This window comes from Ursus americanus, chromosome 17 (genome assembly GCF_024610735.1).
Source record: "Ursus americanus isolate L20-20 chromosome 17, mUrsAme1.1.p, whole genome shotgun sequence".
Classification (NCBI taxonomy): Eukaryota; Metazoa; Chordata; class Mammalia; order Carnivora; family Ursidae; genus Ursus; species Ursus americanus.
Genome location: NC_142143.1, coordinates 10477838 through 10504902, shown reverse-complemented (window position 1 = coordinate 10504902; position 27065 = coordinate 10477838). Strand labels below are relative to the sequence as shown.

Here is a 27065-nt window from a genome sequence, read left to right as displayed (position 1 = left end):
TGGGGGATTGAACTCAGCCTGCTGTGGCCCAAGACTGCACTAGGCCTGCAGAGGGAGAGGAAAGGAGAACCAACTCTTTTGAATCCCCCTCCTGTGGGCCAGCCCTGTGCCAAGCCCCTTCATGGCCCATCCTCTCAGAATGGCATCTCCAAGAGACGATCCCAGGCTTCATGCCATGAAGACCAGGGTTCAAATCCTGACTGGGCTACTTACTAGCTGTGTGGCTCTGGGCAAGTTACTTCACCTCTCTGAATTTTAATTTCATCGTTTGACAAATGGAGACAAAATTAAGACATGGTGAGGATTAAGGGGTTAGTGGGCTTCTCTGCCACAGTAAAAGGACAGCTAACATGGGACCAGATAAAGGCAGCTGCCTCACTGAGGTCCCGCAGTGTCACCCAGACTCATATGTACATAGACCAAGCACTGGGCCAGGCACGCAGCGAGAAAGTGGGGACGTTTGTTTACCCAAATGAGCATTAACACCTCCACACCCAGGGAGCCCACAGCCACCTTCAGAGACCCACCATCCTGCCACAAGGCAGCCCATGGCATGGCTGAGAAGTCCCAAGGCCTGGCAGAATCAAGCAGGCTTCCTGGAGATGGTGTCTCAGCCAGACCTCAAAAGACACTAAGATATACGCAGCCCCCACCCCTGAACTTGGGACTTCCCAGTCTCATTTCCTACCACTCCCCAGGTGGCCAAATTCAACCCATTTTCTGAGACTTCGCTCTGGGGATTCCCTCCACCTAGTAACCCACTCCCCCCAAACCTCCAGGGGCTGACCCAAGTTCATCACTGTGACAGAAGGCAGTCATAGGATGACCAAGGACAGCACTTAGGCACATAGGTCCAATAAATACTTCTTGAAGGCATCCCAGACCCTAAGCGGAAGCAGCAGCCCCTGTAGTAATCCCGCCCGGACCATCCTCTCACTGGTGGAACGGTCTCACACCCTGATTGTGCGCAGAGGGTTTGCTCTTGGTCTCCAGGACTCAGCAGCCGAGCTCCTTAAGCCAAGACCATACCCTGCTAGCCTCAGTGTCCCCTCTCCAGGGGACGCTCCTTTGAGGATCAGACGCAGGCAGGGCTGAGCGTGGAGGTGGCCTGTCTGTGGGGCCCTTTTTCGGTCATTGGGGGACAGGTAAGGTGATGCCAGCACAGATGGCCGGCGGCTCTGAGATGAGTCAGGAACGAAATCTGACCCTTCCCATGGGCAAGCAGGGGCCTGAGAGGTGGTATCAGCCTGATCTGGGGGTGGGGACAAGTGGGGGAAGTGGAGAGGGGGCCCCGGGCCAGGGAGGCCAGCAAGCAAAAGGCCACCAGCTTCTATGACAGTTTAATGTTCCATAATGTGCAGATTCTGAGTGAAAAAGGCCCGTTAAAAATCAACGAGCCATACATTCTGGTGACGGAGCAGCCGGCCTTCTCCCCGCTGTCCCTCTGAGAGGCGGGTCACTGCAGGGAGATGGCGCTGTGAGAACATGGTCCTCGGTGCGCTCCCGGCAACGAGTGTTAGAGCCCAAGTGTCAGGGGGCGGGGCATGACATTTACACAGGAGAGAACCACAGATACAGACGTGACGAGAAGACGCGAGGGGCACACTGGGCCAGGGAAGCCACGGTGCCCACACGGGAGGTATACACAAGAAATGTGAGCGGGCTGGGGGGGAGGGGCATGCGGGCCGGGCTCGGGGTTCCTTCAACAGAAGGGAATGAGAACCCAGGAGACCTCATGTGCCTGCCGTGAGAACCTGGGTGTGTAAACCAGAGCACAGAAGTGAGCGCTCAGATGCTCCTGGGGGGGCAAGAAGGACAAGGACACAGACATGTGTGTGAGGCCCGTGAGTGGAATCACGGAGACACTGGGGGGGGGGGGGCACAGAAGGCCCAGAGCAGCAAGTACAGGGGCGGTGGGAGCTCCGCCCCGAGGGCTCCCGGAAATTCGCTCCGGGGAGAGCCCAGAGCCGGGGGGGGGGGGGGGCACGTCTGGGAGTCCAAGGGTCTAGGAAGGCTCAGGATGGGGAGGACCCAGCTCCCCTGCAGACACCGGGGTCCCCGTCGGTGGCTTCGTAGGTGTGTGAGGAGGCCGCAGGCATCAGAGGGAGCCCTCAGGCCTCGCTGCTGCCACCGCCGCTCCCACCGCTACCGCGTTCCACCCACACGAGGCGGGCCTGCTCCTGCAGGATGCGGCCGCGCACCACCTTGGCCAGCTCCTCCGAGTGGCCCCACGCATGCGCCGGCACCTGCACCCAGGAGCAGGGCAGCCCCCAGAGCACCTGCTCCGAGCGGTGGCACTGCCGCAGCAGCTCCGAGTCCCGGCAGCCGGGCCGGCCCAGCAGACCCCTGCCGAGAGAGAGCGGGCGGGCAGTGGTCAGAGCAGGGGATGGGCACGGACAGGGACACAGAGACGCGCCAGGATACGGAGAGCCAGAGACAGGACACACAGACGCAGAGAGCCCAAAAGAGACAGATGACAAAGAGACAGAGACGTCCAAAGGGGAGGAAAGGCTGGTCCCACCCACCCCCGCCCTTCCTCACCTGACTTCCCGCACGTTCTTCTCTGTCACCTCCACGTGGATGACAATGGGGTAGATCTCGTTCTGGACCAGCTCCCGCACGCCCCGTGCGCCCAGCTCCAGCAGGCAGTGCTTCTTCTCAGGAGACCAAGGCTACATTTTACTCCGGCCCAGAGACATGAACCTCCCTGCCCCCCCACCGGGCCCCCTGGCACAGCCCCCCACAGGGGCTTGCATCCCCCTCCAGAAGGGCCTGGGCAACAAGGAAAGAGCCGCAAGGGAAGGCGGGAAGCCTGGGGAAGTAAGTCACATCCCCACTCTGGACCTGAGCCTCGTCATCAAGAGGATGGAGCAAACCCCTCCGCCACCGCTCCCGAGCCTGGCAGCCCCTAGCCAGCCCCCAGGGGAGCAGCGAATCTGAGACGCAAACCCCTCCAAGGTGACCCACGTTTGGCTGGCCCAGCCCTCCCATTTGCAGGTGCAGAAACAGGCCCGTGGAAGGGCAGGGACTTGCCCAGCGCCTTTGCACGTGAGCAGCACTGGCCTGCACTCAGACTCTAGCCCCCCGGCCCGGAGAGGCAGCCACCCCGCCCCCAGCACCTACCTTCCCGACAGACTCCTGGATGGCGCGGAGCCTCCTGCCCAGCCCAGGCGTGGCGGGCTGCGCCTTGGGGGCTCCGGGTGCTGAGGATGAGCACTGCTCCTCCCCAGACAGGCTTTCTGCAGGGCAGCGAGAAGCAGGGAGGAAGGGCCAGTGGGCCCGGCCGCCCCGGGATGCCCGGCAGCCCTCCGCACCCCCTCCCCCCGGGCTCAGGCTCACCCGCGGGGCACACTTGGAAGTCCAGCCGGGAGTTGGGCAGGTCGAGCAGGTCGCGGATGAGCCGGGGTGCCAGGCACTCGGGCAGGAGCACCACGGGCCGCAGGGCGGACACCAGCAGGGGCCGCACCAGGCTGTAGGGTTTGAGGCTTCGCTCGGGCTCTGCGGGCGGGTGGGGTACAGCGGAGATGAGGGTGCAGGCGGAGTCCCCAGCTCCTCCTTCTGAATGTGGCCAGCCGCCTCGATACTCAAAACCCCATCACCTCTTCTCAAGCCCCCGTCTCTTTTCCCTTCCTAAGTCCTGCTGTTGCTTCTCCTGTGTGTACACACAAACAAACACACACACACACACACACACACACACACACACACACACGGGGCTAAGCTGCCCTCTCCTGGCTGACACCACAACAGTAGCCTCGAGCCCCAAACCCCTCCTCACCCTTGCCTGCCCCAGACCATTCTCCTCTCAGCAGCCAGAGACAGGCTTTCAAATGAAAGTCAGATCGCGTAACTCCCCTGCTTTCAATCTGCCGGTGACTTCCCATGACCCTCGGGAAGAAGGCCACATCCTCCACACGGGTGGGTGACCCAGCCCCGCCAGAGCCTAGAGAGGCGGCGAGTCCCATGCCCCAACACGTGGATCAACTGTCTCCAATCACAGGGTCTCTGCACAACTTGGGGGGGGGCCAAGCCGCACCCCAGCATCTCCTGGCCCACAGAACCCCGACTCTCCCTTCGGAGCCCAGGTTATACCTTCCCTGCTCCCCAGCCGTGCAGAGCCTCCGGCATGAGCCCCAAGGCACCCGGGTCTCCTCTAGGACACATGCCGCACTTCATGATCACATTCACAGGAAGGATTAGCTGACCGGCAGGCAGCTGCACACACACCCCCCGCCCCCACTAGGCAGTACGCTCCAAGGGGAGGTGCCATGGTGGCCCCTGGACCAAGCACAGGTCATGACAGAGCTGGTGTCTGATACGCACTTGCTGTACTCAATGGCCTGCACACACATCACACGCAGCCAAACCTCAGTGCCTTTGCACGGCTGTGCCTTGTACCTGGAATAAACTCCTCTTCATCCCTGAAAACCCTACCTCAAACAATTCCCCTTCCAGGAAGCCTTCCCGAACCACCATCTTCTTGCCTCTCGGAATGGCTACTCCCTCATCTGGGCTCCCCCAAGCCCTTCTCCCTGATCTGACCCCAGGCCTGCCCTAGTGCCTTCAGAAACCCACTCTGGGGTCTTCGTGGCACCTGCCAGCACACACGTGTGAGACACACAGCTACACCCGCTCCGCGTGACAAGAACAGAGCTGTGCTCGTGTGTGCCCCAAAGTCATACAGACCCACAATCACACTTGCACACACGTGCCTCCTCCGACTGGCTCTCTTCACCCTGGTGGCCCACCTCCCCCCACGGGGAGCCTCTCAGGCCCCTGGACGCCCTGCTCCCCACTAGAGGAGTCAAAGGGACCACCCAGGCCCCAGGCTCCCCAGACATGCCACTCGCGGACACCGTGAGCTGCCAGGGGATGAGCCTCGGCCCCGGGGTGCCCACCTGAGCAGGGCTCCAGCAGCAGCTGCTCTGAAGAATCCCCCGCGGGGCTTCCCCCGTGTTTGGGCTTCACCAGCCGGAGTTGGTCCAGGGCTCGCTTCTTCAGCTGGGGAGGGGACAGAGAAAGAAGAGCCCCTGAGAGCCAGCTCCAGCCCACCCTCAGGGAGGAGAGGATGGACGGGACCCCCGGCAGAGGAGGCCGGGCTGCCCCTGCTGTTCAGGCTCTGTGGAAGGGCTTGGGGTCAGCAGGAGAGACCCTTCCCCACCAGGCCATCTCCTGCCCCCACCCAGCCCAGCCCAGCATAGGCAGGTGAGGGCAACCATCCCTATGGGCCCAGGGAAGCAAGCTTGTCAGGACCAGTTAGAGCTAGAGGCGCCTGAGGTCTACCCCCCGACTCTACAGATGGGGAAACCGAGGCCCAGGGACCCGAGGAAGCTAATGTCACATAAGAGACACACTTTGGGACCTCTTCCAATGAATTAGCAATGTGACGTTGTGTAAGAAGAAAAAGAACATCAGTAATGACAGCGCCAATCACACCAGAAGCCTCCAGATGTCAACTGGCTATAACGTGACAGACACTCGCTAAGCCCCAGATGTCATGAGCTCACTGAAGCCTGTGAGGCAGGCAACGTAGCTCCCTCCCTTTCACAGACAGGTGCTGGTCCAAGGGGACGCGGCTGGCATGTGGCAGAGCTGGGATTCGGCCCAGGCAAGCCGGCTCCAGAGCCTGAGTTCTCAGCCGCTCAAGCACTGTGGCCTCTTGAGTAATTTTTACTTCTCTGAGCCCCACTCCTCTGCCCGTGTGGATGCGGGGAGGCTCCCCCAGCCCGGCCCCATCCGGGGACTGGATACAGGGGTGTGCCGGCTTCTCTGTCAAGTGCTTCCGGTGGCCGGGCCGGCTTCTGAGCACCGGGCACCCGCTCCCTCCTTCAATCCTCTCACCACCGCCCCCCCACCCCCCCCACCCCCCCCACCCCCGCCAGTGAGCCCTGCAGTTGTTCCGTTTGCCCAGCGTGCAGCAGACCATCAACCACGTCCAGAGGAAGGAGCGAGGTGGGGGCCTCCCCGCCCACTGCAGGGCTGCCAGAGAATGGAAACCCGCCTCTCCCTCAGAGCCCACCCCTGGCAGCCCCTCGCCCCAGGCCCTTGCCAGCAGGCCCGGTACCGCTTACATTACTCCGGGACCCTCGGTGGCGGCTGGAGGGCAGGCCTTTCTCCTGAACTTCCAGGAGCTGCTGGGCTCTGTGGGGTAGAGGTGGGGGGCACAACGCATCATGCATGTGTAGGGAGAAAGGGAGCCCCTCCCCTCCAGCCCCCTCATCCCGTCCCAGAGGATTGCGGGGGGTTTGCAGGAAGAGGGAAAAAGTCTCCCAGCCCGGTCCTGGCTCCCTGTGGGACCTGTGCCCAGACTCCCAGGTCCACATCACCTCTGGTAATTGGGCACAGTGCCCCGGTCCAGGTCCCGCAGCGTCAGGGGGTCGACCCGGGTGCAGAACCACTCCTGCCGCCGCTTGTACGCCGGGTCCACCAGACGCAGGATCTCCTGGGCTTTCACACACAGGGCATGAGGGTCTGCTCGCTCGGGCAGGGTGAGGTTGGCTCGAATATAGAAGGGCTCGGTGCTCAGCCCCTTTGTCCAGGCATCTAGGGCCTCGTGGAAGGACTGAGAGGCTGAACGTGAGCAGGGCAGGGGCAGCAGGGAGGGCAAGAGGAGGATAAAGTCAGGGAACAGCCTCGGGCCACAGACACGCCCCTTTCAAGGCCTGAGCTGCCCAAACCCTACCTTCCCCTTCTTACAGTCAGAGTCTGAGGCCCAGAGAGGGCAAGGCCCTGCCCAAGGCCACCAAGCCCACTAGGAACAGAACCACGACTTGAACCCAGGTCTCTGGACTCCTGTCTAGTGCTCCTTTCACGGTAAGCTCCTTACTGAAGAGGAGATGGGCAACTAGCAAGGGGACAGCAGTGCGGAAGGGAAGGGCACTGCCAAGAGTCAGGTAGCAAAGTGACTCTCCCCCCACCCCTCGTGCCTTGGTTGTCCCACCTACATAATGGGCTGAACAAGCCCTCTCTTGGGCTCTCAGATCCATCCTTCTAGGACCCAGACTTTCCAGGTCCTCCCTGCCCCGGACCAGACTTACCCTTGAAGTCCATCAGGAAGGGGAGCGTGGACACCTGATTCCAGGGCAAGGTTCTCTGCTGGACCTCACCTTCCAGGCCTGCCCCCTCCAGGCCAGCAGCCTCAGCCCTTGGCTAGGGGAAAACCCGGGCATTCAGTGAAAGAAGTGAGCTTCCCAGAGTTCCCCGGGAGCTGCAGGAAGGCTGGGGTGGGGATGACATGTCCCATAATTCAGACGCCCCCACCTCCCAGGATGCCTAGCCAATCAGACCCTTCTCCCATCAACAGGACTCCCTACCCAGGCTGGCACATCCTGGTCTCTCGCCCATGTTTAAGGGTGGAGATCTGTCCAGGTGGGTCCGTTTGCCCCACCTCCTAGCCCCTGCCCAATCAGATTTAATTTACGGCTGGTTGAGGTAGGGCAACCCCCGTGTCATCTCTGAGCCTGCCTCTGCTTTGGTCAACCCCCAGAAACTCCGCCCAGTGACCCAGATCTACCAATCAGAGGGCTCCAGCCCCAGCTAACCCATTGGCTCCACCCCCAACTCAGAGGGGCAGGATCTCACCTCTCTGGACTCCACCCTGGCGGACCCTGGTCCAGAGAGCACCCTCCGCACGACAGCCCCGGACCAGCTGTCCCCAAGGAACGACAGGCCATCTGGGCCCTTGTCCTGGGACTCAGGGCCCCCTGGGGGGCTCCGGCAAGACACCCGGATGGCCAGGGACCTGAGAAGAGAAAAGGGAGAGGGGAATTAGAGTTCAGTATTTCCACTCAGTTCAACCTTCTTGGGAGAACCATCACAGCAATCCCCAAGTGTGCCATGACTCCCACCCCGGGGCCATTGCACCTGCCGCACCGCTGGAACGCCCTTCCCCCTCTTCTCTGCCTGGTAAATTCCATTCATCCTGCAAAGCTCAGTTCCTAAGCCACCTCTCCCTCCCAGACCCCTGCACATGGTGAGGCACAGCTTTTCCCGCAGGACCGCCACCATCTGCCCCTGGCCACGGAAACCCCCCTGGGAACCAGCCTGCTATCATGCTCAGCTCTGGGTCCCGAGCACCAAACACAGTGTCTGGCACACAGCAGATGACTAATAAAAGCTTGTTATGCTCACAGTTGAGGGAGGAAGGTCACCATTAGAACACAACACAGACCAGAGATGGTTACAGCCGGCCGTGGGAGCACAGAGGGGAGCAGCTTCCCAGAGGAAGAGGCCACGGGGCTACACCGTGCTGGAGAAGAGAGGCGCTTCGGGGATAGACAGAGAGGAGGTGGTGTTCCACGCTGAAGGGCTGGCAGGGGCAGAGGCGTGGAGGACAGAATACAGGATGTGGGGAAGGGTTCAGTAACAACAGTAATAATAGCAGTAGCGAACACTTACTGAGAGCTCCCCATGTGCCAGACGCCATGCTAAGCTCCCTGTCCTAATTAACTAATTTAACATCATGGGAAACGGCTCCCAGAAAAGGCTAGCTGGAGCCAGCCTGCGGAGGGCACAGAATGAAGGCGTCTGGCCTTCCCCCTGTGGGCAGTGGCAACCACTGACAGTTAAGACAAAGAGTCACCCAGATCCCCATCATAGCAGCACTCTTCCTGCCCCTGGAGAGAACTGGTAAGGCCCAGTGGCCAGCTCTGAGACAACTGCCTGGAATTCCCTTCCCTGACCCTCCTCCCCTTCCCCCACCCTGGCCAGAGTGTCCCCTGCCTCCCCATCCTCCCCCAAATGCAGCCCACGCAGCCACACTGCCCCCTGCTGCCAGCATGGGGTGAGCGAGGCTACAAGGACTTTAACCCAATCAGCACCCACGCAGAGCGGGGGAACTTTGACCCCCAGGGCCTTTTTCGGCTCCTACCCCCTTAGAGAGCCAAACCCGACGGGCTGTGGCTGGACACGGGGCCCAGAGGCATCGGCGGTGCCTTCATGGGCTCCTTCGGCCCCAGGACTGTCCTGGCTGCTGTTGATGTAGCCCAGCCAGAGATGGGAGGCCGGAGGCTGGGCCTGGCTAGGCTGCCCCACAGCTGGAGAAACACAGTCCCGCTCCACACCCAGCATTAACCGGGCCCCAGATCTGGACGAGTGAGCTGGCCGCTTGGTTCTGTCACCGCATCCATAAAGCCAGGCCAGTGATGGCACCGTCTCCCACCGCGGGTGTGACGGTCGGACAAATGTAAAGATAATGCGGGTAGAGTGGAAACCAGAGGGCTGCAGGGAACGTCCAGCTGCAGGCCCGGCCCCAAGAGGCTCGTGAAACTCACAAGGTCACGGCCAGCGCTGCTTCTGATGGGAATGGAATAGATGTAAGCCAGCCGCACTTCAGCTAATCCAGCGCCCGTCTCGCGATCCTTTTCGGGCGTGTGTACTGGGTGTCTGCCGCGGTGGGCTGCCATCAGGGGAGTCTGAGGAAAGTGGCAGCAGCAGGCACTCTGGGGCCAGACGGCCCGGCTGCGTAGCCTCTGGTCCTCAGCAACCCCAGCAGCATCCACCCACCTCCTCATGGGACTCAATGAATTAAACGTGGAGCGTTCTTAGAACGCGGCCGGGGAACACCGAGTGCCCGATAAAACTTGGACATCTGGGAGCCTGGCTGGCTCAGTTGGTTGAGCAGCTGCCTTCGGCTTAGGTCGTGACCCTGGAGTCCCAGGATAGAGTCCCTCATCGGGCTCCCTGCTCAGTGGGGACTCTGCCTCTCCCTCTGACCCTCCCCCATCTTGTGCTCTCTCTCTGTCTCTCTCAAATGAATGAATAAAATCTTTTTAAAAAGGGGGGGGCACCTGGGTGGCTCAGTCGTTAAGTGTCCGCCTTCGGCCCAGGGTGTGATCCCGGGATCCTGGGATTGAGGCCCGTATCGGGCTCCCTGCTCTGCTGGGAGCCTGCTTCTTCCTCTCCCACTCCCCCTGCTTGTGTTCCCTCTCTCGCTGGCTGTTTCTCTCTCTGTCAAATAAATAAATAAAACCTTTAAAAAAAAAAAAATCTTGGGCATCTGTTGTGGCCCCCGCTTTCCCCACCTGTTCCAGACCCACAGACAACCGAGTATCACGGCTTCTCCAGTCGAGAGCCCAGCCAGGAGCCTGCACTCAGCCCTTCCCGGTCCCACCTGCTCGCCCCCCACCTCCTGCCCAGGCAAACCACCCCCACCCCAAGCCTGCAATCCCTGAAACCCCAGGTTTTCACACTCTTCCCACCTCCTCAGGCTCAGGCACCGCCTCCTTCGGGACACCCTTGCCCAACTCCCTGAGGGACTGAGAGACTTCTCTGGGCCTCCATGGCCCCCCTGGGGAAGAGGGGAGAGTCCACTTGGGGGCTTCCTGGGGCCAGGTCCAATTGGGTCCCTCTCAGCACCAGGCCTCAGCAGACAAGTGCCTGGGGCGGGGGGCTGCCTGCTCCAACCTCTGGACTCCTGGGTCTCTAGCAACACAATCTGACTGACCCCAACCCTGCCTGTGAGTGGTGGGAAGGACGGGGTCCCCATCTCCCAGCCCCTTCCCCCAGTGTCCAGTCAGGAGTTGGGTCACAGGGGGAAACAGGGCCAATCTTTCATTCTGCCCACTCTGAGCAGCGATGGGCCGAGTCACCTGGATGAGTGCTCCCCCACCCCAGTGCACTGTGGGAAGACCGCTGGGCAGGGCACGCGACTGCTCTGCGCCAGGCCAGAGACCTATGAAGCTCAGACTCAAGCCTGTGACAAAAATTACCTCATTTAACCCTCCCGACAGCCCCATGGGAACCATCTGTTAGCCCCCATGTGAGAGAAGAGGGAAACTGAGGCACGGGGAAGTTATAACTTGACAAGGGTTGCCCAGCCAGTGGGTGGTGGAGTAGGGCAATAATCTCTCTTTAAAGGACAGACGGTGCCAGAGATTCAGTGTCCATATGACCAGTGTGGGTGGGGGCGGGGGGCTGCCAGGGAGACCCACCCTGACACCTGCCCAGCGACCCTCGCCCCACGCTCGCCCCCCTCAGCACCCCACTTACACTCTCTGGCTCTTCCTCCCTATCTCCTGCCTGGCTGTCCAACCAGCCTCCAGCCTGCCCCAGCACACCCACTGTCCAGCACCCCCCGCTCTGCCCCAAGGCCCTAGGAGCCCAGAAGGGCAGGGGAGACAGAGAGGCTGCAAAGGGCCAGCAGACAGTATGCACGGACGGACCGGACCGTGAGCATGAGGTGAAAGTAGCTTAGCCGGAAGGTACTACGGAATCCCCAACTCCACAACCAAGTGGCCTCGGGACAAATTCCTGACTCCCTGGGCCTCACTGCGTCATCTGTATAATGGGGCTAAACACACCAGCCCTGCAGGGCTCCTGTGCGAACTGAGCAGCCGCAGTCGTCACACTAGCAGAGAGCTACCATTACCGCTCTGAGCCAGACACTGTTCCAAACACTCTAATGTGTACCCTGGAACCCCATGACAACCCCATTTTACAGAGCCGGAAACCGAGGCCATGGGAAATTTCGTGACTTGCCCAATATCCCTCTGTAGCAGGAGACAGAGCTCCAATATCTGTTCTTCCCCACCGTGCTCCGTGTGCAGTTCCCCTGGCGGGGACGCACTCAGGGACGCACACAGCCAGCAACCCGCGCACCCGTCCAGGCTCCCCGCTCCCTCCCCACCATCCATGCACATCTTTCTCTCTCCGTCCACCATCCCTGCCACCGCCTCCCCCCCCAATCTCCCTCCTCCCCAGGAACTGCAGAGGTGGCCCCTGGGATCCTGAGGCCCAGCTGGGCGAGAACCTCCTGCCCTGGTGCCCCCTGGACAGCAGCCAGGACCCCTGCTGCAGGCGAGCTGGAGGAAGGGAGGCAGGCAGGAAGGGAGGCGCCTCCGCCCCTTCCCCCAGAAGCATGTCCTGCACAGGGAGAAACAATGTCGTACTGGGCCTGCTGCCGGAGGGCAAGAGTGGGGGCAGGGGCCTGGACGACAGCCTGGCCAAGCTGCCTCAGGGCCCTGATCCTACTCTGCCCCGATTTCTTGTGCGGCCTGTCCTCTGTATCCAGCATCCCCACAGTCCAGCTCTGCGGGTCCGTGCTTCTTACGCCCTTCCCCAAACCCAAATCTGATCAGGTCACTTGGGACCTTGGCCCTGGCGCTTTCCAGCTGTGTGACCTCAGGCAAGCAGCTTAACCTCTCTGAGCCTCAGTGTTCTCCTCTATAAAACAGGGATAATCATCACAACACCCACCTCCCCGAAGGGAGAGAACGCTGTGAGGCAGCCAGCAGTAAAAGCCGAACCTTGCCACGTTTCCCGGAGCATACAAGCCAAAGTCCACACTTTCCCGCCTGACTCACACAGGCAGCCTGACTCACCGTGCCTGCCCCTCCCCGTCCCCCTCCCGCTCCAGTCACAGCCAAGCTCCGGGCCCTCCCCGGGCCCTCCCCAACCAGACAGGACCGCCTCTGCCCGCTGCTCTCCTCCAGCTGCCCTCCCTACCTGAGTTTAAAGGCCACATTTTCAGCAAGGCCTCCTCTATGGCCCGCCCTCCTGAGACCCACCAGCGAGCCTGACCAGGGAGGTCACCCTTCAACCAGCACTGACAGAGCACTTCGCCTGCAATGCACGCTGAGCAGATCTGTTTTGTGACTCCTGTCACGGGTTGTGGCCAGCCCAGCTGCAGGGCTCCCGTGGTGGCCCCACCCCACCCACAGCACGAAGCTCTGCTGGGAGGCCCCGTCCTGCTGGGAGCTCAGAGCTGGGGGGGAATGAGTAACAATGACCATTTACCGAGCACCTACTAACACGCCTGGCAAAGCAGGGTGCTTTCCTGACATGGGTCCTAAACCCCAAAACACCCCCATGCAGAAGAGATCCCTGACCACCTTTGGCAGAGGAAACAGAGGCCCAGAGAGAGAAGTGACCAGCCCAAGTCACCTGGATCATGAGCCACGGTGACAGGATTAGAATCCCAGGTCTCTGTCTAAAAACCTGAATATTCTCCAGTTGCACAAGGCTAAGGCTTAGCTGCTGCTCCCCCCCCCCCCCGCCAACCCCTGCCCTGCTTCAGGAGCCTGACCCTCCCACCCCACCCCTGGCCTACCACTGAACCCCCACCCGACCCTGCCCCCCCCAGCCCAGCTCCACCACCCCAGGCAGCCACAGTACCTGTTAAGGAGATCCAGGCCACAGCCTCTGGCCAGGAGGCCATCAGGCTTCCCCAAAGGCCACACGCTGTCGGAGGATGAGGACGAGGAGAGGCCCGGAGACCAGGGTTTAAGCGTCACACTCCCTGGATGGGGAGGAGGAGTGAGGTTCTGGGGTGGCGGACCAAGAAACCGGGGCAAACCGGGGCCCGTGAGAAGGGGGTGAGCCAGCTCCTCAAGCCCAGAGACTACCCAGGACCTTGGCAGGTTTGAGGCCCCAGAAGCACACTGGACCTGCGGGGCTCAGGGCTGGGCCACAGCTGGCCAGGGTGACCCTTTGTTTCCCAGGAGAGGACGGAGGGACTGCTGGGACCAGGAGCCCATACAGCACAGCCAGGCATGGGAGAGAGGAGGAGGCCAGGGCTCAGGGGGAGTGGTGTGGCCCGACTCCCCAGGGTCCTCCCTGCCTGGCCAGGGCACAGTAGGGGCCTCAGGAAGGGGGGCCAAGGGCAGAGCCAGCAGTGCAGGCCTCAGGTGGGCTGGAAAGCCACCCCCCTCCAGATGAGCCCTCCCCACAGAGACCCCGAGGTTCATTACCTGTGATGTCGGACATGCTGCTGAAGGACCTAAGGGGGGGGGGCAGGAGCTGAGGCACAGGGGGCACCCTGCCCCACTCCCTCCTCCTGCACCCTGGCCACCAAGAGGTCCTGCAACCCCCAGGCACACGTAAACTACAGCCAAGGCGGGGGGGGGGGGGGGTCCCAAGCACAGCGCAGTTATGCCAACCAGCTCCCCTAAACTCACAGGGCGAGAAGCTAACATCCTAACCTCTGCCCCACAACCTTCCCCCTGGCCTGGCCTGGAATGCCACCCCCTCCTGGAAGCCCCCCCCCACCTCTCACCCACCCCCTCGCCTCACCCCTACTTTCTGCCTTTGTCATTCGTGACTCCCAGGTGCCTTCCTCATCACACACCCCAGTCTTGACGCATGCTTTCCTCCGATCAATCAAGCCCGTGTTGATCACAGCCTCCTGTGCCCAGCATCCATAAGGGAACAAATCCAGGGCAACTTCCCCGGAAAAAGCTGTGACGGGGGACATACTCCATCCCCTGACCTTGGTCTTGCCACCCGCAGACACGGCCTAGTTTTTCTGGACCCCGTTTGCTGCTCATGCCTGAACGTGGGGCACGTGGCTTTCTTGCCTGAGGCCCTTGACCCCTTGGAACACTCCCCATGCCCCCTAGTCCTGAACCACCGAGGCTTCCCCCGGGGTTTGGGGTCGCTGAGGCTTGCCCTCCACTGGCTCTCTTGCCAGGGTGCTCAGCAGGGGCGAAGCCCACTCCGTCCTTTGGCCTTGTCTTAGCCCCTGACCTGGGTCCCGGCTGTGACTCGTGGGACCTGAGTCCCCAGCACCCCAGCCACTGAAAAGCAGTCAAGGGAGGTGCCGGCCTGGCCCTGACAGTGGCGCTAGGGATTCTGGGAGATGGCTGTTTTGAGAAATAGCAGCAGCACCTCCCTGAGCCTCGACTGCTTTGTCCCCATCCTGTTTACCTCTTCGGGGGTGCAGGGTCCTCCTCACGCTGCCGGCGGAGGATGGAGCCAGCGCTTGGGGGAAAGGGCAGGATGGACAGCCGGTTGATCTCCTTCTCGCTGTCTGTGGCCTCCTCCTGCCAATGGCCACAACAGGGTCTGGGTCACCTCCACGCCGCCTCGCACACCTCAACGCGCCTACTTTCACAGGTGACAAGTAGGACCCAGGCGTGGGGTCCGCAGGAGTAGTGGTGGGGATCCCAAGTCTCCTGGCACCCAGGCCCAGCACCAAGCTGGCTCTGGGCAAGCTTAAATATGACACTTGGCCTTCAGGGGCCTCGACGTCCTCACATGTGAAATTCACATGTGAAATGGGACTGTCAGCAAACTGGACAGCAGTGCACGTGATAGTAATTCCGCAACACGAACACTATAGCATCTGCACCCCGCCCCCACCACACTCAGGGAAGGCAGGTGTCTTACCGAGGTGTGCTGCTCGGATCCCCCCATGCCAGCCGCCTCCCCAGCTGCTTCCGGGCCTCCCAGCAATGGGGGGAACTCACTGAGGCTCCAGGTGCTGCTGAGGTTGGAGCACAGGGAATGGGAGGAGGCACAAGCCTGGGAGAGGACAGGGGAGAGAGGAGGTGAGGGGGGCGGGGCAAGAGCCAGCCACGGTCATTTACTGAATGCCGGGAACAGGGACAGAGCAGAGAATGAGACAGCTGGATCCCTGCCCTCACGGAGCTCACAGCCTAGAGCAGACAGACTGTAAACAAGCAGGCTGATTAAGGAAATAACCCCAAACTGCCAAGAGAGCACTGAAGGAAGGTGCCCAAGGTAGGAAAGGCGCTCAAAGGGCCCACCCTACCTGGGGGCAACGGAGTGCTTTCCAGAGAAAGAGTGGTTTGAACTGAGGACTCAAGGGTAAGTAGGCGTTAAGCAGATAAAATTGGAGAGGATGGTCCAGGCAGCTGGAATGGTATGCGCAAAGGCCCTGGGGCAGGACTGTGACACAGTGCAGGAATTAAAAGATTGTGACCCAGAGAATAAGGTTAGAAGGAGGAAGGGGCCCACCTCTCAGGTCCCTAGGGCCTGATAAGGGGCTTTGTCTTTACCAGAAAAGCAAAAAATCCACGGAGGATTGTAGTGAGAAGGGAGATTCATGCTTCCTTTGTTCTATTCCTCCAGGCTCCATGCATCAAACACGGGCCCAGGGATCACCCTCAAGCAAACCCAAGATAGGAAAAGGCTGAGTTCCTGACAGAGGTCTAAGGACTGATATCTGGTTGAAAGGGGTGCTGGCTGGCTGTGTGACCTTGGGCAAGCCCCTGACACTCTCTGGGCCCTATACGATGAGGGAACTGGACCAGCTGGTCTCTGAGGGGCTTCCAGGCCCTCATGCAGCCAGACTTCTGCAAGTGTATGCAAAAACAAACTTCACTACTCCTAGTGCCCCGGGAGCAACCCCAGAGACTCGGGAGATGCACGTGCCCCTTTCCAGTCCCAATGCACCAACCCACGCCCACCCCAGCGGAAAGCTCCACCAGACCGGCATGTTCTCTGTCCTGCCCCAGAGCTGCCTCCCAGACGGGCAGGTTGTTGACCCCAGGGGAGGGCTCTGGCCAGGACCCACGGATTTCCTCCCGGAACCTGCATCTTCCTGAGCCCAGCCGAGGGTTCCCACCGGGTCCCGGGGAGTCCCACCCCCGGGGCTGAGGTCGCCCACCAAGTCCTGCATGTTCCCAACCCCGGCCAACAGCTCCTGCTGGGACCCCAGCATTCCCACCAGAACCCCGTACCCCTGACGCCGCTCACCTTGAGGCAGGGGCCGCCCTGGACCCGTTGCAGCTGTGCCTCCAACAGGGCCTTGGCACCCTCCAGGCTGGTAAGCGAGGTCAGCAGCTCGTCCCGCTCAGCCTCCAGGCCCCGCACCTGCTTGCGGTACTGGTCCTTCTCGATGAGGCTCTGGGAGTACTGCAGCTGGATCCGGTCACGGCTCTGGATGGCCTGGGGAGAGCAGGCAGGGAGGGTAAAGGGGCCACACTGGCCCAACCATCCTGCCCTCTACCGTCTCGGGTGGGGGGGATGGGAGCCGGGCAACAAGACCAGCAGCTAACACGTAGTAAGTCCTTCCTGGGTGCCCTGTGCTAAATATCGGCTTGTTTAGCCTTCACACAAACTTTCCAAAGTAGACATTCTCTTTATTCTCATTTTACAGACAGCCCTGCCAGCAGGGACAGAGCTGGGATTCAAACTCAGGAGGTAGGTGCCAGGCTCCTACTGTCTCCCAACAGCAATTCAAGCCTCTTCTGGGAAACCCACTGCGAGCCTCGGGCTTTACTCACAGCATTCTGGGCTAGTGGAGGAGCCGGGATTCAAACCCAGCACAGCGCACCCAAAGCACTTGTCCCCACCATGAAGACCAGGGCCCCCGGGAGCTGGACCATGGCCGGGACCTGCTCCCCCAGTGCCTCAGAGGGGTGGGGGCCAGAGGTGGTGCAAGGTCTTGGGCCCACCCCAGACCACCGGGTCACCTGTACTTTCACCACGCCCACCAGTGGGCCCTGAGGCTCATTCTAATGTGTAGACTTCAACTCCTCTAGTGGGATTCGAACCTGGTGCAAGGACAAAACCTCTCGCCTTGCCCCCTGCGTGGGGAGCCCTCCACAAGGAAGCGGGGGGACCAGGAGGAGACGGCTCACCATGTGGCCTCAGGAGATGAAGGCCATGGGACCCAGGGCCCGGGAGCCAGAACTCTAGCGAATTTCTTCACTGGCAAATATTTGCGAGCGCCACCCCGTGTCAGCCTCATCCTCGGTGTGAAGGGAACAGGGGATTCAGAAGTGACAGGTGCGGGGACCAGCTGTCCTGAACGGCAGCTCAGCTGAGGCACGTGTGTTCAGGGGGTGGGGACTGATGAATCTCTAAGCTCCGGAGTCTGTGCTCTGCGGGCCTCCTTGCCCCTCCCAGACCAGTCCAAGCGCCCGTAAAAGTCTCTGGCTACGATCCTAGTCCCGCTTTTCCCCATCTTCCCGCGTATGAGAACCAGCAGCCGGCCTCACCTGGTCCCTCTCCTTCTCGATCTCCTCCAGCTGGGCCAGGACCGTGGCCATGCGGTGCTTGTACAGGTCGCAGTCCTTCTGCAACGTGCGATGCTTCAGCCGCAGGTCCTCCATTTCCTGCAGATACTGAGGGCCGGGCGGGGCGGAGCGGGGCGGAGCGGGGTGGGACGCGCCCGGGTCAGACCACAGGGCCAGGGACCCGGCGGAGCTCCCCAGCAGGTACCCAGTGGGTCCAGGGAGAGAGGCCTGCGCCTCAAGCTCAAGGGCCCAACTCCCCAGTGGGGTGGCCTGGGCCACAGGCTGACTTCCCCTCCCTGGGCCTCAATGGCCTACTCTGTAAAATGGGGAGAATCATAATAATGACACCCTCCCAGGCACCCTTGGCCTCCCCATTTAAACTGGGGTCTGCCCCTGACCCTACTCTGCTCCTTGCGCAACACTTAGCCTCTGCTACTTGAAGTACCTGACTTGGGATTCTGTGCACAGAGTGCTGTTGGTCTCCCTGCTAGAATTTACCCTCTACAGAAACCTTTGTTTTGTTGGCTGCTGTACCTCAATATTCGAGAATAAATGAACGCACGCTTCTTAGCACGGTGCCTGGCACGCAGCAGACGCTCAGAGAAGGTGGGCTGCCGTACAGTGGTGATGCCCACCACCCTCCCCTCCCCAGGAGCCGGGTGGGCTGTTAGCGAGAAGGAACGCGGGCACAAGGCAGGGGGGTGGGGTGGGGTAGGGCGCGAGGGAGACACTACCTTGTCCCGCAGCTCCTCAGCCCACTGCAGCTCCCCCTGCACGGCGTGTAGCTTCTGGCACAGCTCCTGCCTACTGTCCTGAGCCTCCCGCCAGTCATGCTCCAGGATGTCCAGGAGGATGCGCTCTGAGCCCGGGGCCCCCAGCCTGCTCGCTTCCTGAGGGTCACAGTTCAGAGGCCGCCTCAGCCTCCGGCCCAGGGCCCACCGTGACCGTGGCCGGAGGGAGCGGGACACACAGCCCTCAGCCCCGCCCCACTCGTTCTGCCACCTTGGCCAAGGGCCTTGACCTCTCTGGACCTCCGTTTCCCCGTCTGCAGAGTGGGTGCGGCCCACAGTCCTGCACACCCTCCAGGGAGCATCTGGGGTGGAAATGAAGTAAGTGGCCGAGGGCGTGCTGACACAAGTTGGCCCGGAGTTTATTCCTAAACAAGAACCAGACCCGCTCCCTCTTGCTCCGGCCCCCACCCACCGCCCAGGGCGGCAGATGGGTGCTATTTCCAAAGCCTGGCCCCACCCCTCTGATGAGGGGTCTTCCCAGGAGCGGAGCCTGGCCCAGGTGGGTAGGCCACGGGCCTGAGATCCAGCCCACAGACCCACACCCCAGCTGGGCACCCCAACCCTATGAAATACAACGGAGCCCCAGCTCCCATCCCCCACTTCCTGTGCGGAGCACCAGCCAGGCGGCAGGCCCAAACTGTCACTGACCCGCCACCGACCTGCCACGGGACACGAAGCAAGCCCCAGGGCCACCCAGACCTCAGGGGTCTGAACCTTTCCAGGGTCATAGACTCCTCTACCAATCTCAGCAAAGCTGCGGGCCTCTCCCCGGAAAAATGCTCACACGCGACAACAGGTGCACCGTTTGGGGAAGTTCAGAGACTTCCTGGGGCCACCCTGAGGCCCCAGAGCAAACACCCAGGGAGAGTGGAGCGCTAAGGACCCTCCACTAGGGGCTTAAGACAAGACGCCCACCAGGATTCCGTCTCCAGCTCCAGAATCCTCAACCTCCGGGCCTCAGGAGGATGAATGAGCAGCCAGCAGTGTGACCCCCCCCCCAGGCTCCCCCCAGAGCCCCTCGCACCTGCTGCAGGCCTTCCTGAAGCTCCTGCAGGGACGCGGTCAGCCGCTGGTTCTCGGCGCGCAGCTCGGAGACCAGGTCCACGCTATCTGGCTCCTTGTCCTTCTCCTTGTCCTCGGCCGCAGGGAGCGGTCCCCTGGTCCTCCGCAGCAGGGTGCACTCCTCCTCCAGCCGGCTCACCTTGAGCTTCAGCTGGTCCACCTGGGGCCCAACACACGCATCAGCCCCAGGAGGGACTCAGGCCAGGGAGAGGCCACGGGCAGGGCCACGGGGAGAGGTTCCGGCCTTTCAACTCCCACTGCCTCCGGGGCTCCCTGAGAGGGAGAACTTCCCGGTCTGGTCTATGGAGAAAGGACAGGCTGGGCAGTCCCAGGGGACACAGCTTCAAGGACTTGGGGGCATGTGGACCGCATCCCCACAGGCTCGTCTGTCCCACAGCTCCAACACGGAGCGCGGGTGATCTGGCCCAGGGCCGGCGGGACACAGGAGCAGGGCTGCCCCAGGAACCGGGAGAGCCAGGGTCTGGGCCCAGCTCTGCCTCTAACTCAGCATGACCTTGGGCAAGTCATGGCCCCTCTCTGTGCCTCCATCTTCTCACCAGTAAGATGGGCCCCCCTTTCACCCCCTGCTCCACACCCTAGCTCCCAAAGCCACCGCGAGAATTCAACAACACAGTGGATGGGTAGAAGCCTTCAAACTGTCAGAGGCCGGCTTTTGGACTGCCAGGGGTGGGGGACGGTGGCTGTCTTCCCAGCCCTCACTAAAAATCCCAGAACCCCGACCTGTCCCCAGCTGCGTGTGTGCAGCTAGACGCTGGCCCAGGGGGATGGGTGGGCAGCTGCGTGGCGGCCTGGCCGGCGGCAACACACACGCGGGATCCGCTGGAGGATACGCACACCCGGCCGGAGTTATTTCCCATGTGGGCTCCGGGGCGGCTGGACAGTGACAAGAACAGCAGCAGGTGGCAGCCACAAAATGAAGTCACTGTTGGGATAAGGACACAATGACCTCTGGTGCTCTGCGCAGGCGTGCCACCGTCTGGTGTGCTGGGAGCGCCCTGGCCTTTCTTGGAAATGGCTGGTAGCCCTGCACCCCTCAGAGCCAGGCATGGCCCCCACCCCCCCACGCATGCACACACACACACACACACACACACACACACACACACACACACACACGGGTCTGGATGCTGGGTCAGGCAGCTCCACTCCTCCTCCACAAAGGACTCGGAAAGAAATTCATGACTCTCACATTCCTTTCCCCTCACAAAACACGCTTTGTGAACCGCCGGAGAAAGACAGCTCGTTACAAGGGCAAGTGTGGTCACACCCTCGCCAGCGAACTGCAACCACACACCGCGGCCTCCCGCCTGCCCCGCGGCCAGCAGGCGCCCCCGATGAGCTCAGAGGACAGGCCACTTGGGAGTCTCCCCCGAACACCAGGAAACGCGGATGCATTTAATCCTGGTGTACAAATTCACTGAGCACAAAATTACAGCATTAGGTCCTTCAGTTTATGTTGCTGCGAAATAAGAGCTCATTAAATTTGCACCTTATAAAACACAGTATTAAATCACAGCCGCCGCACACCTGCCCGTGGGGGGAGGGGACCCCAGCGGCCAAGACAGGCACCATCGGCTGTTCTGTTCCTTTCCACCTGCAACACCTCTGTTAATTTTATGGCAGAAATCTCCAGAAAGTTACGGCATATTTATGCTGGCTACGTTTAAAGAAAATCTTACCTACTGATTGAAGTTCATCCCTTGCCTTCTCTCCCTTAACCCGGGGAAAAGCAGTCACTCTCTGCCCAGGGGCAGATGACGTCACCCCGAGGCGGGCAAACGAGCACGCAGCTGCAGCTAATCGGCAGACACACAGAGGCACCTGCGACACCTCTTCTTCGTCCCCCTACCCCAGCCCAGGAGACCTCAGACGGCTGTGCACACACACACACACACACACACACACACATACACACACACGACATCACCCCAGGCACATACACACATCGGCCCCTTCAGGGGACCCAACTCGCAACTACACCCAACCCAAAGACGACAGCAGCCATACCCCTCCTGACACCCCAGGGGCTGGGGGCTGTCCTACTGTCCTGTCTGAGTAGCAGACCCCTTTCTTCCAGGAAACCCTCACAGCAAACCCCACTTCCGTTTCAGGAAAAGCAGACACAGTGAAGAGCGGGGGACCCTAGGCCGCCCCCGGCCGTGCTGACAGCAAAGTCAGAAATCGTTCACTCTTGGGATCCCGGCAAAGTGCGCTAACCAACCTCTCTGGGCCTGTTTCTTCATCCAGAAAGGGGGGTGCTCACAGTGCGCCCCCCACCCCCAGCCTGTCCCAAGGGAGCTGGTACAGGGGGAACACGGAGGACCGTGCCTGGAGATGGGACGTGTGGTACTGAGATTCCCGCAGGCATGAGAAGGCAACTGAGGCACAGGGAGGGAAGGCTCGCCAGGGCCACCCTTTGCTCAATCTGCCACCAGGCCGCAGGCCTCAGACAGCCCCATCGCATGGCGAACACTGAGCAGATGCTCAGATGACAGCCTCACGGTCCCCTCACACCCTCGCATCGGCCACCTACACGCCAGCACGCCTGGCAGCTCTTCAACCAGTGGCCTCAACGTCCCCGACCAGGACTCTCCTCCCCAAACATCAACCCGCCAGCACCTGCGGCCTCCTGCGTGCCACCCATCGTCCCCGAAAACCCACAGCACCCACCGCACCGCAGCTTCAAATCACACAGTCAGAACCCTCCCCCCGACGGACCTCGTACCATGTCGTCGGAGAGGGCCTCCTGGGTGCCGCTGGCACTGTTAAATCCTGAACAAGCATTTGCTCACTAAGCCCTTTGGACAAGTCCCTGCAGCGGTAAGACACCAGTTTTACCCCCATACTAAGTCCCCAGTAAAGGGGCCAAGAAGGCAAGGCTCAGCTTCTCAGCCTGGACAAGGCGCAGGCGCACTCAGCACAGGGAAGGACCAGGGGAGACGGCACCCAGATGGGAGCGGTGGGCAGGAGAGCATCCCGGGGCGGAGGCCGGCGCTGGTGCCGGGCAGACCCGGTGTGAAGCCAGGCTGTGCCGCTCCCCAGCATTGCGACCTTGAGCAAATGCCTCCGCCATCCCAGCCTCGGTGCCTAGGTTTCAAAATGAAATCTGGCTCTTGGTGCCTCAGCGGGATTACGCGACACGACGTGTCTAACCTGGGCGGTGGCGCATGGTCACACTTAACGACAGCAGCCGATGACAATACAGGTCTGTGCGCTACCGGCGCCGAGCGCTCATTATCTCAAACTCTGGGCCTTAAACTCCGGGCATCCTCACTCACCAGGGCTGCTTCGTCACCTCGGCACTTACCGACACCCTGGGCTAGGTCATTCTTGGCTGTGGGGGCTGTCCTGTGCACCGCAGGCGGCTCAAAACATCCCGAGGCTCTACCCGCTGGAGGCCGAGAGCACCCTCCTCGCTGTGACCACCAAACACGTTTCCAGACACAGCCAAATGTTTCCGGGGGTGGGCAAAGTCACCCCCAGTTGAAAACCACCATCGTAAGTCAACGAAATCAGTGCTACCAACATACCCACGTTACAGGTAAGGAAACTGAGGCACAGGACAGATAGGGACCTGCCCCACAGTCCGACAGCCGGCAGATGGTGGTCCGTTTTTGCAAAGGTTGCCCCTTCCCCCCCTCCCCACTCTACCCCGCCTCCCCTCCCCGGGGCTTACCGCCAGCTGCAGGTCCCGGCTGCGCAGCACAGCCGAGTTCTTCTCCTCGCTGAGCTGTGCCAGGCGCATGGCGATCATGTAGTTCTCGTCCTTGAGCCGCAGCAGCTCCAGGCTGCCCGCCTCCCAGTCCTCCCGCAGCCGCTGGCAGCGCTCCTGCGCCTGCTGCTGGTCCCGCAGCCGCTGCTCCAGTCTCGCCCGCTCCTCCTCCAGCTCCCGGCCCCGAGCCTGCAGTTGCTGCTCCCGCTGCAGCTGGCTCTTGCGAGCCTCCCGCAGCCGGCGCACCTCCGTCATCAGGAACTGGGTCAGGCCTTCCGGCCCCTCCTCATCTGCCAGGGACAGGGGAGAGAAACGTCAGGTCATGCAGCTAAAATCCAGGGGGACAGCAACCTGCACACAAAAACCCAGACCGTAAAAACACTAGATGGAAATTCTGGAATGTACTCTTATAATTGATTAGGCCTTCCTAATCAAGGTACAAAAATCTAGAACCTGTAAGAGAAAAAATGGACAAATCCATATAAAAAAAATTTTAACTTCTGAACAATGTAAGAAAAGATGTACCCAAAAAAGTTAAAAAAGATAAACAGAACAGGAGAAAGTATAACAAACATAACAGATGACTCAAAGCCATGATATATAAACAGCTCCTACAAATCAATAAGAGCTATAAGAGAAAAAATGGACAAATCCATACAAAAAATTTTTAAACTTCTAAACAATGAAAGCTACAACAAAAAAGTTCAAACGTAAGAAGCAGAGTAGGAGAAAATATAACAAATATAACAAAGGATTCGGAGCCACAATATACAAAGAGTTCTTATGAATCAATAAGAGGACAAACCAAAAAAACAGATGGGCAAAAACTACTAATAGGCAAGTTCCGAAACAAAACTGGTTAATAAACAAGGAAAAATATACTCCAGCTCACCAGCAATAATAATCATAATGATAAATAATAGTAGCCATGAGCATTTGGCTTCATTCTTTGTACTAAGTAAATTATTGTATTTGCATTTGCACACACACACTCACAACAACAGTATAAGGTAGGTACTGTTATTACAACCACTTGAAAGACAAAAAAACTGAAGCACAGAAAAGTCAAGTCATTGTCCAAGGTTTACTAACTAGTAAGCTGCAAACTACATCTCTCAATGAAGTACAAATTTAAAATACGATCTTACTGACGTATGAGACTGGCAAAAACATTTTTTTTAGATTTTATTTATTTATTCGACAGAGATAGAGACAGCCAGCGAGAGAGGGAACACAAGCAGGGGGAGTGGGAGAGGAAGAAGCAGGCTCATAGCAGAGGAGCCTGATGTGGGGCTCGATCCCATAACGCCGGGATCACGCCCTGAGCCGGAGGCAGACGCTTAAGCGCTGTGCCATCCAGGCACCCCTGGCAAAAACATTTTTAAATGATCCCCGGGATTCATGAGGGTACATGGGCACTCAGACCCTGCTGGTGGGATGAACATCGATTTAACACTTCAAATATGTATAGTCTTTGAGAAATTTTACTTCCCAGAACCTCTCCTCCTGAGACACCCGTGTGCACAGACACACACACACAAAGAAGTTCCCGCCATCACAAAACTAGCAACAACCTGAATGTGCATGAACAGGGGTCGGTTAAATGACTTATGGCACAACATCAGCAAGGAACATTTGCAGTCATTTCAGATAAATGCACCAGATGGCCAAGAATTACTAAACTCAGTTCTCAGGAAAAGTGAAAAACGGAGCAACTCACGTAGGATGGTCCCATGTGTGCGAGTGTATGTGTGTGTGTGTGCGCGCAAATGCAAAGAAAAAAGAGACTCACCAAACTGTCACCAGCAGAACAGAGCTGAAGGAAGAAGTAAAGACCTTTTCTTTTTATTCTGAAGTCACCCGGAGTGTCTGAATTATTTACACAGGAAGCTGTAAACGCATGTATGCCTGACACATACACGCCCGAAAACAATTTTAGGGGGGAAAGGCCATGTTAAGCGTGCAGGCTCTGAATTCAGACTAAATGGATCAGAACCCCAACTTGGGCAAACTGTTTCCGGTCGCTCCATGCCTCGGTTTCCCTATCTGTTCAATAGGGATAATGGAAGCACCTCCATGACAGGGATGGAATAAGGAACCTCGGCACAGGTGCCGGAGGCACCAGCACCTACTTCGGACTCACCAAGGATCATGGAGCAGCGCTGGGCAGGTTCCTGGCCCGTGAGCAGCGTGAAGTGCTCGGGGTAGTAGAACTCCAGCGATTCCAGGAAGGCCTCATAACCCCTCTTGCCACGGCAGCGCAAGATGTCCATCAGGCGCCCTGGGGAGTGGCATGGGGTACCCCAGGGTCAAGGTCAGGGCTTCCCCCAGGGCCTAGCCACTTCCTCCCCCTTTCCCTCCCCATGCTCCAGGGCCCACGTTGCCCAGACTTTTTATTTCCCCAGATTTTTGAGCCAGTGACACACACAGGGGCCTGTCTCAACACATCAGTGGGCAGAGCCTGTCTGGCCCAGCCAGGAAAGCCAGGACCCTCCTGCCACCCCACCTGTGCTTCAAGGGCTCTCAACCCCCAGCCTGCCCCCCCCAACACACACACACACACACACACACACACACACACACACACACACACAGATCTGGGGCCAGCAAATACTCCCTGACTTTTCAGGGGCACACAGAGGCCCCCTCTACCCCAAACGCAAAGTAAAATACTATGATTTCTCCCACCGGTCAATGCCTGAAATTCCACCATTAGACCCTCATTTCTTGGCTAGCTGGCGCTAGTTCAGACACACCCTGTGGGAGAGGGCACCCTCCCCAAGTGTGATGGCTCTTGAGCACTTAGGGAAAAACGGCTCTCCAAGGAACGTGTGGCACACCGAAGGAGCGGGCGGAGAGAACCCAGGAGATCAAAGGGCCCAGGAAAGATGCCCGGAGGTCCCAGATCTAAATTGCACTGGCGACCACATCCACTAGCCTGCTCTAAAGTGGGCCCAGGAAGTGGGAGAAACTCCAAGACAGATAAAACCCAGATGCCGGAGTGGGCACCACACCCCCGCTGGACCGTAAGGGTGGTTCAGCAGGAGCCAGGAGGGTGGGCACCAGAACCCCCGGCCTCGAGCGGCAAGGCTCCGTGCGCGGCGCTGGGGTGGGGGTGGGGGACGGTGAGCCCCGGGAAGGCCCGACCCCGCGCGCCCCCCGCGGCTCACCGGTGCGGTTGACACGGCACGGGAAGCGGTAGGTGCTCAGCACCTCCTCCTCGTCCTGCTCGTCGATGACCCGGCACTGGCGCAGATAGGGCGTCAGCTTGGCCGGGTTGAGGGCGCGAGTGAGCCGGTGCCGGACGCCCTCGATCCGCTCCCACAGAGCGTCCTCCTCCGCCTCGGACCCGGAGCCGGCCCCAGCCTCCTCCTCGGCCTCGCCAGCCTCGGCCCCGCCCGGCATGGCCGCGTCCTCGGGGTCTGCGGGCCAGAGGCGCGCGGGGGTCAGCCGGGTCGGGGGGCGCCGGCCGATTCCCCCCCACGGGACGTCGCCCGCGGGACCGGCCGCCCGTCGTTGCCGGAGCCCCCTCCCCGCGCCCCCGCCGGGCGCTCGCGCCCCGCGCCCCCGGGACTCACCCCGCACGCCGCAGCCGCTTCGGGCTCCCGGGTCCGCGCTCGGGCGGCGGCTCCGCCGGCGAAGGGGGGCGGTGTCCGCGGCGCCCCGGGCTCCGCCCCCGTCCCCGCCGCCGCCGGGGCTGCCCGGGCCCCCCCACATCGCCGCCCCGGCCTGGGCCGAGCGTCCGGCCCCGCCAGCCACCCGCACGTCCGCCCGCAC

At 60.4% G+C, this 27065-nt stretch overlaps 1 protein-coding gene across 2 annotated transcripts; it reads right to left on the bottom strand.

The window, feature by feature from the left end:
* Positions 1-1326: 1326 nt before the first annotated feature.
* CARD10 (caspase recruitment domain family member 10) lies at positions 1327-27065 on the bottom strand. Of its 2 annotated transcripts, none has more exons than XM_087868715.1 (21): positions 26867-27065; positions 26459-26710; positions 25432-25569; positions 23253-23578; positions 19518-19715; positions 18437-18592; positions 17685-17810; positions 16438-16629; positions 15106-15240; positions 14644-14759; positions 13689-13717; positions 13114-13237; positions 7582-7741; positions 7038-7149; positions 6327-6570; positions 6072-6141; positions 4899-5001; positions 3340-3498; positions 3124-3239; positions 2542-2657; positions 1327-2346 (listed from the first exon to the last, which is right to left on the bottom strand). In XM_087868715.1, the coding sequence occupies exons 1-21, from the start codon at positions 27003-27005 to the stop codon at positions 2112-2114; spliced, it is 3246 nt and encodes a 1081-aa protein (XP_087724841.1). In that variant the 5' UTR covers positions 27006-27065; the 3' UTR covers positions 1327-2111. The 2 variants fall into 2 exon arrangements, with proteins under 2 accessions (XP_087724841.1, XP_045635797.2); XM_045779841.2 differs by having other exon boundaries at positions 2542-2654; positions 26867-27064.

Bases quoted from the DNA above. Each gene is read 5' to 3' on its own strand.
- CARD10 (XM_087868715.1), bottom strand. From the start codon at position 27,005: ATGTGGGGGGGCCCGGGCAGCCCCGGCGGCGGCGGGGACGGGGGCGGA. The intron at 5,002-6,071 runs GTAAGCGGTACC...TCCCCTCCCCAG, and splicing joins ACCGAGGGTCCCGGAGTAAT to CTGAAGAAGCGAGCCCTGGA. The intron at 2,658-3,123 runs GTAGGTGCTGGG...TGGTCTCCTGAG, and splicing joins TCCAGGAGTCTGTCGGGAAG to AAGAAGCACTGCCTGCTGGA.